The sequence below is a fragment of the Gorilla gorilla genome, chromosome 1 (genome assembly GCF_029281585.2).
Source record: "Gorilla gorilla gorilla isolate KB3781 chromosome 1, NHGRI_mGorGor1-v2.1_pri, whole genome shotgun sequence".
Lineage (NCBI taxonomy): Eukaryota > Metazoa > Chordata > Mammalia > Primates > Hominidae > Gorilla > Gorilla gorilla.
The window spans coordinates 106,347,686-106,365,269 of NC_073224.2; the positions used below are offsets into that span (position 1 = coordinate 106,347,686).

At 45.2% G+C, this 17,584-nt stretch overlaps 1 protein-coding gene across 11 annotated transcripts in view; it reads right to left on the reverse strand.

Moving 5' to 3' along the window:
• Window positions 1-10,592: 10,592 nt before the first annotated feature.
• Window positions 10,593-17,584, reverse strand: part of RPRD2 (regulation of nuclear pre-mRNA domain containing 2) — a 111,300-nt gene continuing 104,308 nt past the window's right edge. For 5 of the 11 annotated variants that reach the window (XM_055358005.2, XM_031013039.3, XM_055357997.2 and 2 more), the window contains one exon: window positions 10,593-16,579. In XM_055358005.2, coding sequence (XP_055213980.1) covers window positions 13,806-16,579 — 2,774 coding nt within the window. In that variant the 3' untranslated portion in view covers window positions 10,593-13,805. The remainder of the gene's footprint in view (window positions 16,580-17,584) is intronic. The other 6 variants (XM_055358033.2, XM_055358026.2, XM_055358020.2 and 3 more) reach the window with 2 other exon arrangements.

Sequence of the window (17,584 nt, forward strand, 5' to 3'; positions counted from 1 at the left end):
GCTTTGAGGACAAGGGCAGGTGAACTTTTGAGGGCGAGAGTGGGAGAAAACCAGACAGGAAATGGTAGTAATTTCCCTTTAACTATACATTTTATTTTACGTGGTCCTTACAGCAAGTAGCAAAACTTAAGAGCATAGACTGGGGAACCGGACAGACCTAGTGTAAAATCTGGATCTGCCACCATTAACTATGTAATTTTGGGAAAATTATTTAACTTCTCATATTTATTTAATAGAGACCGGGGGGTGGGGGGCGGTTCTCACTATGTTGGCCAGGGTAGTCTCGAACTCCTGGCCTCAAGCAATCCCTCCCCTCCCCGCCCCAAACCGCCACCGCGCTCCGGCCTCCCAGAGTTCTGGAATTACAGGCGTGAGCCACCTTGCCTGACCTATTTTATTTCTCTAAGCCTCAATTTTCTCAACTATAAAATGAGAATAGTGTTACTCCCAATTGTTGAGTTAAATTTTATGTAAATCGTCTAGTGTGGCCCATGGTTTTTTGGTAATGGGCAAAAGCAACAAGAAGCTATTATGATAAATGAGTGTAACAGTTTTATTTTTTAATTTTGAGACAAGGTCTCACCGTTGCACAGGCTGGAGTGCAGGGGTACAATCATGGCTCACTGCAGTCTCGACCTCCTGGGCTCAACTGACCACCTCAGCCTCTGGAGTAACCACTTTAAAGCTGGAGCAAAGATGGCCGCGCGCAGTGGCTCACGCTGTAATCCCAGCTACTTGGGAGGCCCAGGCGGGTGGATCACCTGAGGTCAGGAGTTCTAGACCAGCCCGGCCAACATGGTGAAACCCCGTCTCTACTAAAAATACAAAAATTAACTGGGCGTGGTGGTGGGCACCTGTAATCCCAGCTACTTGGGAGGCCGAGGCGGGTGGATCACCTGAGGTCAGGAGTTCTAGACCAGCCCGGCCAACATGGTGAAACCCCGTCTCTACTAAAAATACAAAAATTAGCTGGGCGTGGTGGTGGGCGCCTGTAATCCCAGCTACTTGGGAGGCCGAGACAGGAGAATCGCTTGAACCCGGGAGGTGGAGGTTGCAGTGAGCCGAGATCACGCCATGCACTCCAGCCTGGGGGACAAGAGCGAGACTTCATCTCAAAACAAAACAAAAACAAAAAAGCTGGAATCAAGAATCTGCAGAGGTCAGTTTGAGTCCCTTTATACTCATGGTGCTTAATAGGGACTTTATAGACCTTTTAATCTTTTTTTTTTTTTTTTTTTTGAGATGGAGTTTCACTCTTGTTGCCCAGGCTGGAGTGCAGTGGCGCGATCTCGGCTTACCGCAACCTCCGCCTCTCCAGGTTCAAGAGCTTCTCCTGCCTCAGCCTCCCGAGTAGCTGGGATTACAGGCATGTGCCACCCCAGGCCCAGCTAATTTTGTATTTTTAGTAGAGACAGGGTTTCTCCATGTTGGTCAGGCTGGTCTCGAACTCCCAGCATCAGGTGATCCGCCTGCCTCGGCCTCCCAAAGTGCTGGGATTACAGGCGTGAGCCACCACGCCTGGCCGAGACCTTTTAATCTTACAGATGAGGAATTTAAGGTCAAACAGCAAGTGCTGATGGTGATTTCTGAATCCAAGCTTGGTTCTCTTTTACCACACCATGCTTTCTCTAGTAGAGTTTGCTCCCAGTATACTCCACCATCACCTCAGAAAGAGGTGCCTGACTAGAATTTTAGCTCTCTGCTCCCTACATAAGCCCTTTGCCTCTAATTCCTATCCCAGCTCTCAACTTCCTTTATCCTTTCTCTTCCCTCTCCCTGATACATCTAGGACACAGGACTAGGTACATTTCATCAAATTTACTCAGTAAATATGGGAACATGGTCAGATTTGTAGTAAAGTATGAAGGGAAACTGACTTGGGGGTAGCCATCAGGCTGTCAGTAATTCTCATTAGTCCCCTCACCTGGAGGTGGAGATGGTTAGAGTTGGTTCTGAAGTTTCAATGGTGACAGAATCAAGGGTTGTAGAGGAAGAGGTGTCAGAAAAAGCAGTTTAATCAAGGTTTCCAGAGAGACCAGGTTTCCCGGGCAGGGCAGTTGATCTGAGTCACAAGAGCCTCCATGGATCTTGGGTCCATCTTCTGGTAGACACCCTGAAATACAAAGAGAAAGAGACAAGAGTGTGGGAGAGGAAGATAACTTGTGTGTGTGTGGTTTGGAGAAGGTAGTTAAGAATTTTTAAATGGCATTCAGAAAGGGTGGCAACAGGTAGAATTCTTCCCATGCCTCTGCACCAAAAGGGGAAAGGTGTATTGCAGGCAACAAAATGGTAGGTGCCCAATAATTGTTGAATCAAGTATGTACCAATCACGGTATTGATTTGATGCTCTCATTTACTAACTGCTTACTGTGTGCAATGCAGTGAGCTGGGTGCTGAGGGGATGCCGATCAATCAACTACCACATCATCACCTATGTAACTTGTGTTGCAGTGGAGGAAGGAAGGAATGTTGAGTTATTCCATCCGCCCTCTGTAAGAAGCAAGCAAGCAAGTAAGCAAGCGCAAGAGCAAGCTAAGGCCAATTCATGAGTTACTGGTTCTTCCACAACTTCGGACTTGTGACTAGCATATGCCTCAGTATTGGGGAATTTTAATCCATTAGTCAGCCTAGGAAACATCTATTCTTTTTTTTTTTTTTTTTTTTTTTGAGGTGAAGTCTTGCTCTGTTGCCCGGCTGGAGTGCAGTGGCATGATCTCGGCTCACTGCAACCTCCACCTCCTGGGTTCAAGTGATCCTCCTGCCTCAGCTTCCCCAGTAGCTGGGATTACAGGTGTGTGCCACCACGCCCAGCTAATTTTTTTTGAGTCAGAGTCTTGCTCTGTCACCGAGGCTGGAGTGCAGTGGTGCTATCTTGGCTCACTGCAACCTCTGCCTCCCGGGTTCAAGTGATTCTTCTGCCTCAGCCTCCTGAGTAGCTGGGATTACAGGTGCGCGCCACCACGCTTGGCTAATTTTTGTATTTTTAGTAGAGACAGGGTTTCACCATGTCAGGCTGGTCTTGAACTCCTGACCTCGTGATCCGACCACCTTGGCCTCCCAAAGTGCTGAGATTACAGGCGTGAGCCACTGTGCCCGGCCTATTTTTTGTTTTTTGAGATGGAGTTTCACTCTTGTTGCTCAGGCTGGAGTGCAATGGCACGATCTTGGCTCACTGCAACCTCCGACTCCCAGATTCAATCGATTCTCCTGCCTCAGCCTCCTGAGTAGCTGGGATTACAGGCGCCCACCACCACACCTGGCTAATTTTTTGTATTTTTAGTAGAGATAGGGTTTCACAATGTTGGCCAGGCTGGTCTTGAACTCCTGACCTCAGGTGATCCACCTGCCTTGGCCTCCCAAAGTGCTGCATTTACAGGCGTGAGCCACCATGCCTGGCTTGAAACATCTATTCTTAAAACTTGGGCTGTTGCCCCTCCACCCTGGAATACTACTGAACACCCAGTGCTATGCCTTCACGATTTCACCTAATTCCTAAAACAACTATGTCAAGTATACTCCCTTTAAAACAGGAAAATGATTCTCAAAGAAGTAAAGCCCCCAGTCTATCCGAATGTTGTTTATGCTATGCCATACTGCCTCTCAGGGACCAGATTGGTCATAATGTGTCAGGTTATAAGATTCTGATACTTGTGGCCAAATAGGCCTTTGATATAGGGTAAAAGAGGTGGGTCCAATAGAAAGCCAAGAAAAGAGGCGTCTTCCGACTTTTCTCTACCAGATTAAGGTTAAGGAAAAAAGTGTGCAGAAAATAAAGCTAGATTTCCACAGAAGTGCAGGAAAAAGGGAAACCACAGTGAAGGGTGTCCTAGGCCCTTAGTAAAATTTTAGGAAATTCTCAGCTTAACTCCACTTTTGGAATAGAAATTCCAAGGTGACTAGAGTCATAGTTCAGAAGGTATTGTTTTTATAGCTTTAAACTACATGTAACTTTAAACTACATGTAAATATTTTCCACTTGTCCTCAGGATCAGCACATACCTCCAAATCTATCTTACTTCTTAGAAGCACTAAAGATGTAGAAAATATATTTGGCTGGGTGTGGTGGCTCACGCCTGTAATCCCAACACTGGGAGGCTGAGGCAGGCGGATTGCTTGAGTCCAGGAGTTCGACAACAGCCTGGACAACATAGTGAGACCCCCATCTCTACAAAAAATAAAAAATTAGCTGGGCATGGTGGTATGTGCCTTGGGAGGCTAAGGTGGGAAGATTGCTTGAGCCCAGGAGATCCAGTGCAGTGAGGCGTGATTGCACCACTGTACTGCAACCTGGGCAACAGAATGATACCCTGTCTCAAAAAAAAAAAAAAAAAAAAAGAGAGAAGGCAGAGGCCGGGCACAGTGGCTCATGCCTGTAATCCCAGCACTTTGGGAGGCCGAGGCGGGCGGATCACGAGGTCAGGAGATCGAGACCACCCTGGCTAACATGGTGAAACCCCGTCTCTACTAAAAATACAAAAAATTAGCCAGGCGTGGCAGCATGCGCCTGTAGTCCCACCTACTCGGGAGCTGAGGCAGGAGAATGGCGTGAACCCGGGAGGCGGAGCTTGCAGTGAGCCGAGATCGCACCACTGCACTCCAGCCTGGGCAACAGAGCAAGACTCCGTCTCAAAAAAAAAAAAAAAAAAAAAAGAAAAGAAAAGAGAAGGCTGGATGCAGTGGCTCACGCCTGTAATCTCAGCATTTGGGAGGCTGAGGCAGGTGGATCTGAGGTCAGGAGTTCGAGATCAGCGTGGCCAACATAGTGAAAGCCCGTCTTTACTAAAAATACAAAAATTAGCCAGGCGCGGTGGCTCACGCCTGTAATCCCAGCACTTTGGAAGGCTGAGGCGGGCAGATCACCTGAGGTCGGGAGTTGGAGACTAGCCTGACCAACATGGAGAAACCCCGTCTCTACCAAAAATACACAATTAGCCAGGTGTGGTGGCACATGCCTGTAATCCCAGCTACTTGGGAGGCTGAGGCAGGAGAATGGCGTGAACCCGGGAGGCGGAGCTTGCAGTGAGCCGAGATTGCGCCACCGCACTCCAGCCTGGGTGACAGAGCGAGGCTCTGTCTCAAAAAAAAAAAAAAAAAAAAAAAAAAAAAAAAAAAAAAAAAAGCCTGGCGTGGTGGCGCATGCCTGTAGTCCTAGCTACTTGGGAGGCTGAGGTGGGAGAATCACTTGAACCCCGGAGGCAGAGGTTGCAGTGAGCCGAGATCGTGTCACTGCACTCCAGCCTGGGCAACCAAACAAGAATCTGTCTCAAAGGAAAAAAAAAAAAGATATTAGAGGTTAAAAAAAAAAGGAATAAGGTAAAATATATAAAGAAAGGATTATGAGGCCGGGTGTGGTGGCTTATACCCGTAATCCCAGCACTTTGGGAGGGTGAGGTGAGCAGATCACTTGAGGTCAGGAGTTCAAGACCAGCCTGGCCAACATGGTGAAACCCATCTCTACTAAAAACACAAAAAATTAGTTGGGCATGGTGGTGCACGCCTGTAGTCCCAGCTATTCGGGAGGCTGAGGCAGGAGAATCGCTTGAACCTGGGAGGTGGAGGTTGCAAGGAGTTAAGATCATGCCACTGCACTCCAACCTGGGAGACAGAACAAGACTCCGCCTCAAAAAAAAAAAAAAAAAAAGAAAGAAAAGAAAGGATTATGTCATTGCTAACAAAAACCTTTGGGGCCCAAAGAAGTAGCCAAGTGGCTAAAGGCACAAGTGGTAGGGAAGTTAGGTTTATTTTTTTTAAAATAATTCCCTAGTAATGTAAGTGGAAGATCTGGGATGGGGCCAATCTTTAACTTTGCTTTAAAATGCCATCATAGGCTGGGCATGGTGCCCCACACCTATAATCCCAGCACTTTGGGAAGCCAAGGCAGAGGACCGTTTGAACCCAGGAATTCAAGACCAGCCTGGATAACATAGTGAGATCCCATCTCTACAAAAATAAAAAAAATTAGCTGGGCATGGTGGTGCATGCCTGTAGTCCCAGCTACTCAGGAGGCTGAGGTGAGAGTTGCTTCAGCCCAGGAGTTGGGTTACAGTGAGCTATGATTATGACACTGCACTCCAGCATGTACAACAGAGTGAGGCCCCCATCTCTAAAAATAAAATAAAAGGGCTGGGCATGGTGGCTCATGCCTGTAATCCCAGCACTTTGGGAGGCCGAGGCAGGTGGATCACCTGAGGCCAGGAGTTTGAGGCTAGCCTCGCCAACATGGCGAAACACCGTCTCTACTAAAAATACAAAAATTCGCTGGGCGTGGTGGCGGGCACCTGTAATCCCAGCTACTTGGGAGGCTGAGGCAGAATTGCTTGAACCAGGAGGTGGAGGTTGCAGTGAGCCGAGATCGCGCCATTGCACTCCAGCCTGGGTGACAAGAGCGAAACTCCATCTCAAAATTAATAAAATAAAATAAAATAAAATAAAATCAGGCTGGGCACATTGGCTCACTCCTGTAATCCCAGCAGTTTGGGAGGCCGAGGTGGGTGGATCACCTGAGGTCAGGAGTTCTAGACCAGCGTGACCAACATGGTGAAACCCTGTCTCTACTAAATAAAAAAAAAAAAAAAAAAATTAGCCAGGCATGGTGGCACATGCCTATAATCCCAGCTACTTGGGAGACTGAGGCAGGAGAATCATTTGAACCTGGGAGGCAGAGGTTGCAGTGAGCCGAGATTTCGCCATTGCACTCCAGCCTGGGCAAAAAAGAATGATACTCCATCTCAAAAAATAAAATAAATAAAATAAAAATAAAATCAATAAAATAAAATGCCACAATGTGTCCGGGAACAGTGCCTCATGTCTGTAATCCCAGCATTTTGGGAGGCCAAGGCAGGAGGACTGCTTGAGCCCAGGAGTTTATGACCAACCTGGGCAACAAAGCATGACCCTGTCTCTATTAAAAAAAAAAAAAAAAGAAAAGCCACAATGGGAGAGAATGTTCAGCCACATTTGCTGAATGAGTAAAGAGGTAAAAGCTTTCTGTCAGGGGCATGGATAAATTGAACTTTGACTTTGAAAACAAACTCTTGGGCTCACCTAAAATCTCTACTAAGATTTCCCTTCCCAGAACATCTCTTGGGGCTGTAGAAGAAAAACAAGCAGACACTCCCACCCCAGCTCTTACACAACTGATATGTCAGGTCAAGGCAAAAAGGGGAGATCCGCCAAACACAGGAGCTAGTCTAGGTAGGGATGTGTCCATTTAGGTTCCACGCTAAAGTAAAAAACAAAGGGAAGGACAAAGTACTCTTAAAGAAGGTCCTAGATAACATCTGTAGAAGGAAATACAGGTTGAGTATCCTTATTTGAAATATTTGGGACCAGAAGTGTCTGATTTTGAATCTTTTCAGATTTTGGAATATTTGCATTATACTTACTGCTTGAGCATCCCTAATCTAAAAATCCGAAATCCTCCAATGAGCATTTCCTTTGAGTGTCATTTTCATGCTCAGATTTTGGACTTTGGATTTGGGATGCTCAACCTGCATACAACTGAGGCCCACTTCTAAATAATCAAGATTTCAAATCATTTCCTAATCACTATTGCCCTTGGCAATGATTGACTATCTTAAGTGTTGTCTCATGTAGGTGCAAAGGACTGTTAGCCAGGGAGGAGGGTTTCAGGAAAGGGATGCTGTCGGTCTCCTTTCTACCCATTCCAACTGAAACACCCCAAGAAAAATGTAGCAAGTTTCAAGTCCTTTTCTCTCCTCTCCCACAAATTATGTGGCAAAGGATATGAGTAATTCTCAAAAATAAGGGGACACAATGGGGATGAGGAAGGAAGATTGCTGGAATATCCAATTTACCACGACCCTGAACATGTCCAGGGTAGACTGGTTTAGCCAACTCTCAAGTCAAACACAAAAACCTGCAACCTGCATTTGTGTTTTCCTTTTGAGACGGCGTCTCACTCTGTCACCCAGGCTGGAGTGCAATGGCACAATCTTGGCTCACTGCAACCTCTGCTTCCCGGGTTCAAGCGATTCTCCTGCCTCAGCCTCCCAAGTAGCTGGGATTACAGGTGCGTGCCACCATGCCCAGCTAATGTCTCCCCCCTCCACTCCGAGACAGAGTCTTGCTCTGTCACCCAGGCTGGAATGCAGTGGTGCGATCTTGGCTCACTGCAACCTCCGCCTCCCAGGTTTAGGCGATTCTCCTGCCTCAGGCTCCTGAGTAGCTGGGATTACAGGCGCGTGCCACCAAGCCCAGCTAATTTTTGTATTTTTAGTAGAGATGGGGTTTCACCATATTGGCCAGGCTGGTCTCAAACTCCTGACCTCGTGATCCGCCTGCCTTGGCCTCCCAAAGTGCTGGGATTACAGGCATGAGCCACCACGCCTGGCCCTAATTTTTGTATTTTTAGTAGACAGGGCTTTGTCATATCGTCCAGGTTGGTCTTGAACTCCTGATCTCAAGTGATCTGCCCGCCTTAGCCTCCCTAAGTGCTGGGATTACAAGCGTGAGCCACCACGCCTAGTCTGTATTTGTGTTTCCTCAGTTGGCACTGAAGAATTCACTAGCCCCTCCACCCATATCTGTATTCTCAATTTTTGATTCTTCCCTAGGTGTAAACAAAGGATAGAAAAACGTAACATTTAAAAAAGGAAATGTACAGTTGGCTCTGTCTGGGGGTTCTGCATCTATGGATTCAACCAACCACAAAATAAAAGTATTCAGGAAAAGGTAATAAAAAAATTAAAAGTAACACAAATTTCAAAACATACTGTATACAACTATGTACATAGCACTCACATTGTATTAGGTATTAGTAATCTAGAGATGATTTAAAATTTACTGGATGATGTGTGTAGGTTATATGCAAATACTATGCCATTGTATGTAGGGGACTTGAGCATCTGTGGATTTTGGTATCCATGGGGGTCCTGGAACCTGGTATCCTTCATGGATACCGAGGAGGGTTGACTGTAACTGCAATGATCAACTTTTACATAGATGTTGGCCTTCTTATCCTCTTCCCCTCAAACTTGTAACTAAGCAAAGGCTTCTCCTTTCTTTCCCCAGCAATTAATTAAAAGTAACTGATATTTAGTTTTACACTGCACTTGCTTCTTTGCTTTAGAGTGCTTCTATTTCCTTCTACATGGGGAAGACATAACAGGATGTTTACTTAAGGGCCAATATCTCTCTTACCGATGACCCTCTCGTAGCCTTGCCTATGCAGCCTCAGTGAGTTATTACTCAGCAATTGTGAACAGCAGCTGACCGGACTTGTCCATACAGTTACTCATAAACAAGTATGAGAAACGCCCCAATACCCCAAAACCCATTCTGATTGTGTTTGCATTGCTATGTCTACATACATGAAGGAATAACTCATCCCTGCTACACAAGATTGGCTTAGGACATTAAAAAAAAAATTAGGCAGAGGAAATTATGAATAACATGCCCAGAAAACCTAATGAGGAAGTCTCAAAGCTGTTGCTTCTTTAGGGGTAGATACAGAAATCAGGTGGGCAAGTCAAGGTCCCAAGAGACAAGGAAAAAAGGGTGAGCCAGATTCCAGTACAGTGGTACACCCTACCTGCTGGGTGTGTTCCCAGGCCACTGCTATTTAAGTGTCTGGTGACACATGTACGTACCTTCACATAAGCAAGGCTGCTATTTAGAGCCTTCTACCCTGCCAGTGACCCAGACCTGGCCCAGATGCAGTGACTATCCCTCTTTACCCCTTACAGCCAGCATTCCAACCCAGCCTCACTGGGTTATGAACAAGGGATGGGGTAAGACAGAAGGGTTAAGTGTGGCTTCTGCACAACAGATTGCCAATATGCAGTAAGGGCAGATGTGGGCAAATAATTGGCCAGAAGGATCCCTGCTACCACCCCAAACCCCCAATTCTATGCTTGCTTTAAAAATGCTTCTTGGCTCACAGTTGCACAACCTTTTGAAGACATGCACAAAAAATTATTAATACAGTATATCCCACTTCACCAACCACTCCCTGAACATCTAGAACTCACCCAACCCATTATCCCTTTCCAAAATTCAATTACACAAAGGATCAAACAGAAAACCCACAAGGCCATAAAGATCTTAAGAGGCTCAGATTGCCTTCAGTGACATTAAGTGCAGGAGTCAAAGGGAACATCTGGAAAAGATCAACATGAGGGGAAAAGTCAACCACACAACAAAGGAAACCATACTTTATTAAACTGGAAAACAAAATATTGGGGACAAAGAGATTAAAAAAAAGGAACGTCTGGAAGAGAGTAAAATGCAAGTGGTCACGAAGTGGGTGGTCTGTGGTATCTCTGTGTGTGCCTGAGAAATGTGTGGGCGCACACACCACTACTCCCACCCCCATACCCTTGGACCAAAAGCCAATACAACCGTATCTTCTGAGATATATCCAGGCTTTTCCTTCTGCATTCTCTAGTTGGTTTCACCTTCGGCCCTGGACAGTCAGGTTGGGTCTTTGCTAGAGAAAACTTAGGTTTTCCAACCACAGGCCTGCTCCACAAAGCAGCGGTTTCAGCTCCTGAGAAGTTCCCTCCTATTTGCACTCACTAGGAAGCCAGGGGCCCCTGGTCCAAGCCCGTCTCAAAGAAAAATGTCAAACCTTTCAAACTAGTTATTTTATTAAACGATATTAACACACATTTCAAAAGGATTTCATTGTTGTTGCTTCTAAAGCATGTACTTGTTTTCCACACCGAACACGTGAGAATATCAATCCAACATATCTATTTTAGATCTTAACAGGCGCCCCCGCCCATTTAAAAAAAAATAGTGGGGGAACTGGGGAAAGCAGTAATTTACAGCGGCTTCAAAACAGTAACAGCTGAAGCTCAATTCTGCAGGAACCGGTAACTTCAGGATTGAGAGTGAATATCCTGCCATTAAGAAGTTTATCGTATTCACATTACCTCGATAGGTTTGCTGGACCCATATATATCACAAACATTTTATTCCTGGTATTGGAAAGTATAAAAGTCCTATTCTCTGCTTATTTTCCCCTCCCTGGAATCAAACCAAATTCTATTTACTCTCAACTTTTGAGAGGGTAGAGGGGAGCAGGGAGAGAGCTCTCATCTAAGCTGACTGAAGAGTAAACTCTTTCAAAATACTTAAGGACCCTATTTCTGATACTGTATCACTGAACTTTAAGTGGTACTAGTGTATTCACAACCCTTACCAATTCTCTGCCTGTGATTTTACAGTGAGTACCAAGGACCTTACAACTTCTCACATTCTGCTTCCATATGAATCATGTCCTTGCTAAGACACACTATGTTATGCTTTCTTTAAAAAATATCTTGTTTATTTGTTTAAACTCAGGTTGAAATACAAAAGTCAGAGCATGGTCACGGAGTTTTAAATCACAGACACAGAAAGAATAAAACCCCTTTCTTTCATGTTATGAATACCAGAACTGTCTTTTTTGTTTCACTATATCACATATATACACATTGTCATCTTCATTTACTGATGTAAATGTAAATTTTAAGATTTCCTTAAAATTAATAGCTGACAGTCTCATACAAATCCTCACTTCCATCCTAAAGCAAACATATTGAGGATTTTGTGGCTTAAAAAACAAAAAAGTACCCCACAAAAACCCAACTCCTTAAAAGCCCATCTTTGAAACTGTCCAACAAAGTCTTCCTTTCATGTATTAACCATCATACTTTTGAGGACAATTATCCTGCCCCAACGTTCAGGAAGCCACTTTCCTGACATCCCCACATTTTCTGATAAAAATTAAATGGTCAGAGAGCCTTTTCAAGTAAATACTACTTTTAGCTTAAACAAGAGCAGCAAAGAGAATTCACATTCTTTTATTCTAGAATGAAAAACATCCCATTTAATTTCTGCAAAAAAAAAACCTATTTCAATTTTGAAAGTCAAATATAATTTCCCCACCTCCCACCCCATTTTCTCTTATGCTTTTCCCTAACAAATGTCTTAGGACTCAATATAACTATACTTTCTTTTCTTTGCTACACTACATACCCCATCCCACACGTAAGGTCATGGTATCATGCATTTTTGTGGGGAGAGCTACAGGGCAGAGAGGGTCAAGGAAAGAAAGAACAGTTGGCTTAAGACCAGACAGGCATTAAGAAGATGAATGACCTGCAGCATCCTAACCCCAGAACACATGGTGAGCCCAAATAAATAACAGAATAAATTACGCAAAAACTCCCAAATCATGATGTGTACCTGGTTTATGCTGCTCTTTCTCTGAAAAGTTCATTCTGAGAGAATCATTTTCTGTCACTACATTGCCCACCCTCCCCCATCTTTAATATTCTACTGGAGGAAAAAGCAACCCCATACTTCCTATAGTTAGTTCTATACTAACTTGGAAGAAAATATGAAACTTGCTAGAATTCTCTGGAAAACTAAACACATACTGTTTTACTCATCTAGCTGGAGATTATCAGTTGAGTATGCCTTGGGGTAAGACACTAAATTAAAAAAAAATTGTAGTAAAGCAACATTTACTTTTCAGTGTCCCTAGATATAAAGATATAAACACTCAAAGTACAGTGATTGTCTATTTCCCAAGTACTAGATGTAGAAATACAAACAAGTCTTTCAGTCCAGGGAGAAGGAAAGCACTTATCTTGCATGTAAAACAACTAAGGGCAGAAATGGTCTTTATTTCCTATTGGGAGCGAGAGGTGGGGGTAAGACTTGAGCCTTGAAATGGGATAGACACATGTGTATAATATAAAGGAAAATGCTACTGAATCTCCTCCTTTAAAATATCAGGAATAGGGGTGAATAACACGACTGAGGCAAGGGGAAAAGGAAGATAAAGACAAATATTTCTTTCTTTAATAGTTAACCTTTGTTGAAAACCACCAATAAATATCACTTACATTAGGGAGGCACCATGGTAAAATTAATGTCTACTTCTTATATTTAAAAATGCAGGGATAATATTTCTGTTGCACCTTTGTATCAATAGTCAACTGTAGTGACTGTCTTTCTGGCCACAGCAGAAGAAAAACTGAGGGAGATAAAGTCAAAAAAGAAAAGCAAGAGGCATGAGCTTGGTGCAAGACATGTGAAACTACCTTGAAAACATTTCGTATTCTCTTGTTTACAAAAAACAGGCAGGTCACATCACACCATTAATGCTTCCTTTCCTTATTTTACATACTGTAGTCACTCCTTATTTTAACCTTGAGGCTGATTAAAAAAAGATTTTAGGAGAAGGGTAAAGAACTAAACTTCAACATGCCTTTAAAAACAAAACAAATAAACCTGACAGGTTCAAGGTCTCTCACATTTCCTCCCTTGCAACATCTCTTGGCTGTTAGCAGGACACAGATACACAGGGAAGGGAGCCGAGCTGGCTACAGCAGTTACTAAGCTGCCGAGAGAGGGGACGGGAATCCTTCCATTGACTACTCGATAAGCCAAGCCCAAAATAACATCCCAACATTGCACATGTGGTTATCTGTACTGATGGAAGTTTTATTTCAAATGTAATAATACTCTTCAATAGATGGGGTAAAATAAAGATTGTTTTCCTCCCCACTCCCCAACCCCCCAGCCAAATGAAGTGGCTTTGGTTGTGTTTTACTTTTTTTTTTTTAATACAAACAACTTGGGGAAGGTAGATAAGTGCAATGGGAGGGAGGATTGAATTGAATAGTAAAATGTAAGCGTAAGTGATTTCCTACTTTGGAAGAGAGGCCCTTTGTTATAATAAAAAAAAAAATCGAGAAAGAGAAAACAAATAAAAACAACAACAATAAACCAAACTCCTACTTCCAATGTTCTCTAGACTGTTCAAAATGCCTTTCCCTTGGTTTCCATCAGTACCTGGGAGGGAAGAATGGGCGTTTTGGTGCAAAGAACGGAGGGCCCCTAGCAAAAGGTGGCCTGGGTCTCTTTAAACTGTGAAATGGGTCTCTGCTGAGAAAAGGTTCCCTAGGCCGAAAGTCTGGCCGGGGACTCCGTAAGATCATACCACTCCGGCTGATGGTGTCTCTGTGTGAGGGACCCAAGGGGGGGCCACTGCTGCTGTTGCTGCCTCCCCCACCTCCTCCTCCATGGGGTGGGCCCAGGTGTTCCAGAGAATGGGAGGGTAGGGTCAGGCTCTCTCGTACACGGCTAAGGCCAGGGCCGTTGAGGTCCCGTTGGGTGGGGCCCCCGTGGTCCCTGGGTCCCGGGAGTACCCCAAAATGCTCAGCCAGGGTCCCTTGAAGGAGGGAACTATGGTCCTTGGGAAATACTGCAACAGCCCCTGCCACTCCGTGCTCTGCCAGTGGTGGGGCTGGGAAGGGTACAACTCCAGAGTGGTCAACAGGGGGTGGAGGAGGGGGTGGAGTAGAAAAGGGGACACCACTCCCACCACTGCTGCTATGTTCCCCAGGAGGGGGAGGAGGAGGTGGGGTAGGGAAAGGAATTCCACTGTGCTCTCCGGGAGGAGGAGGTGGGGCAGCATGGGCCAGGGCTGCCTCCTTTGTGAAGGGGTTCGAAAGATCCACAGAGGGTAGATGAGTGGGTGCATCTCGAGAGAAGACACCACCATGATCCTTAGGAGGGACAGGTGGGGCAGATGATGGCCCCACTGGCTCTCTCTGGAAGGGTGTCCCATGTTCCAAGGGGGATGGGGGAAGATGATGCTCAAATGTTGAGTTGAAACTGTTGGAACGAAAGCTGCCGACACTCTCCTGAAATTGAGGTGCCCGTTCCTTGTATGGTGCTGTTTTAAAGCCAGTGAGGCCTCCGCTGCCCCCACCCCCAAGGGATGCCAACTCAGAGGCACTTGAAGGGCCATTGTCAAAAGAGCTACCTGATGTGCTCAGATCAAACCAACCCACCCTTGAAGCCTCACGCCCATGTCCTCTATTTCCCTTCCCAGGAACTCGGATGGACTCTACGGTCTGGATCGGCTCCCCTGACATCCTCCTATTGGATGCACTGTGATAACCCAAGGTTTCTATAGGGGCCCCCTTTTCTTCTGTGCTATCAGGCAAGTCTAAGCAGGAGGAGGAGACGCGGGTTTCTATGCGGTAGTGCTCTTCTTGTTGCTGCTGATCAGTGGCGGTCAAGCTGGGTTGGGTGAGGTTTGAGAGACTGACACCATCACTTGGAGTGCCCTTGCTGGGGGCCTGGCCAAAATGCTTATCATCTGAGGGCTTACGTGAGGCGTTTTTAAGCATATTCTTAAATTCAATCGTCGACGTGGTGGAAATGGTGGAGGCCAGGACTTTCTCCACGCCTGACGTGGGTGGGTGACCCGTGGGAGCGGCAAGGGTGTTCTGCGGAGAGAAAAGGGAACGATGTGGGACTGGGTGAGGAGAGTCTGGGTACTGCTTCTGTGGCAAACTGAGATGCCCAGTGGTAGATTGAGACAAGCTATTGTGGTTGGAGTCAGGGGTGAAAAATGAATCATTCTTACTCGGTGATGGTGACCGGTCAGACCCAGGTTCATTCCCTCTTACGCTGAAGGCACCAAATAGCCCAGGGGAAGATGAGAGACGGTCACAGTTCTCACTAGAGTCCAGGAGGGCCCTTACAGATGGAGGGAAGGCAGACTTTACCCCAAATTCTTGGGCTCTGTGGCTATAACTGGACAGAATTGGCTGGTACTCGGTGGTATCAGACAGCTTGCTTGATTTCAGGATAGATTTGGCTGGTTTCTTCTCTAGGTTCATCATGGCAGAGGGTGGAGGCCCTGAATACTCAAAATCTCGGTAATCCTCATCTTCTTGGAAAGAAGTATCTGGGTAGAACTTTTCCTGTGAAGAGTCCATCAGGGAAGATGGTCTCTCCATTCCATCAGAAGGCTGCTTATAGGGAGATTCACTGCCCAGACCAAAGGGTCGATACGTAGATACAGAATTGGAGAGCTCTCGGGGGTAGCTTTCATCTCTCCCAGGGGGTGGTGATCTTGTACTGCTGGGTGTTGAGGAACCAGGGCTAATGATCTTAGAAAGCAGGGACATAGTATCTACACTGCTGGATGTGGGCTTGTCCATCATCTCATCCTGGGTGGGTGTCCCACTCCGTTCATCCCGTACAGGGGTTCCATCAATGTTGTCGATTGAGGTGCTAGTAGGGCCACGCTGGAAGTCTGAGGGATGGCTCTCTGATGGGGCGCTGGACCCCAAACTGCTCAGGATTGGGATGTTTAAGTTTAAGCCACTGAAACCAGGATTACCTTTTAAGAAGTTGTGAATCTTCATTTCCAGGCTTGGGGAGGTGGACTCTGACTCCAGCTTTGGCTTGGAGACCTCTGAAGATTGGCAGATGGTAACTTCAGTAGGTGGGGCAGCAGGGCTAGTATTATGGGTAGCTGTAAACCCCAAAGAGTTGGAAGGTAGTTTAAAAGTAGTGCTTGGGAGCCCTGGGCTTTGCCCAATTGAGGCCTTGCTGGCTGAAGTTGAAGAGACTTCAGAAGTTGATGAGTTAGGAGAATAGTTGAAGCTTTTGGGAATAAAAGGTTGGGCACTGGAGGGCAGATTTCTTCCCTTTATGGCAGAGACTGTGGTGTTGGCAGGGGAGGCTGAAGTGCTCTGTGAGGCAGCTTCACTGGCTGGAACTGGGTTCCCAGTAACACTCTGAAGTAAAGATGACAGGCCTGTAGAAACAAAGATTAGAGGGGTTAAAAAGAACAACTCCCTACCATACAATGCAAACAATGTAGGCTAATCAGATATGCTCATTCATTTTGGTGGGAACCAGATAGACAAAGTGTAAGGCCAAAAGGAATCCAGACCAAACAAGCAATGGCTAAATGTCACAGAAAATACAGGGCCTATTTTATCAATAAAGAGCAAATCACTGAAACGTTTCCAGTACAGTCCAGAAATCAGCCCAACATGGCACAATAAAAGGCAACAGGAAGGGTGAGATTTTAATGTCAGAATCATTCATAGTTTAAGTTAGGCAAAGCAGGAAAAGAAAGGAGGCAAAGTTATTCTTAAAACAACACTTTAAGCCAGTATTTCTTAATGTTTGATCTGTGGAAGTGTTTCTCTAAATGCAAACAGATCTGTTCTACCTTTCCTGTCCAACCTTCAAACCAACCTTCAACCTTCAAACTTATTATCTCTAATAAGTTAATATACATTGTTATTTTCAAGCGGGAGACAGGCAAATGCAAATTTCAGAAACTTATCTGAACAGCAAACACCTTTTTCAAGAAGCACCTCTTGGTGGACTGTTGTTACTTTTTGAAAAACAATGCTTTCGACCATCCATTTTGGTTGTAAAATGTAGCTATAACAAACATACACCACAAAGACTTACAAAGACAGACCACCAGGGACACTGGTCCTTTCACAAGAAAACACACAATCCCCATTTTATAGTGTGGAAAATCCAAGGATTATTTAGTCCAGATTGACAATGATGGAATTTAACTGTGTTCACTGACAGTCAAAACTTTCTCAGAAGCACTGAGAAAGAATTCTTTGGGGCAAAGGCTGAAGTTCAACAAAGCAAACTGCTCCTGTAGAAAATTTTTTAGAAAAATATTTGACAAAAAGATAACAGAAGGTTCTATAAATTCAATCATATTTTTAAAAATTTACCCAATTTCTGGTCACAAATGAAAACTTTTGGCTGGGCACGGTGGCTCATG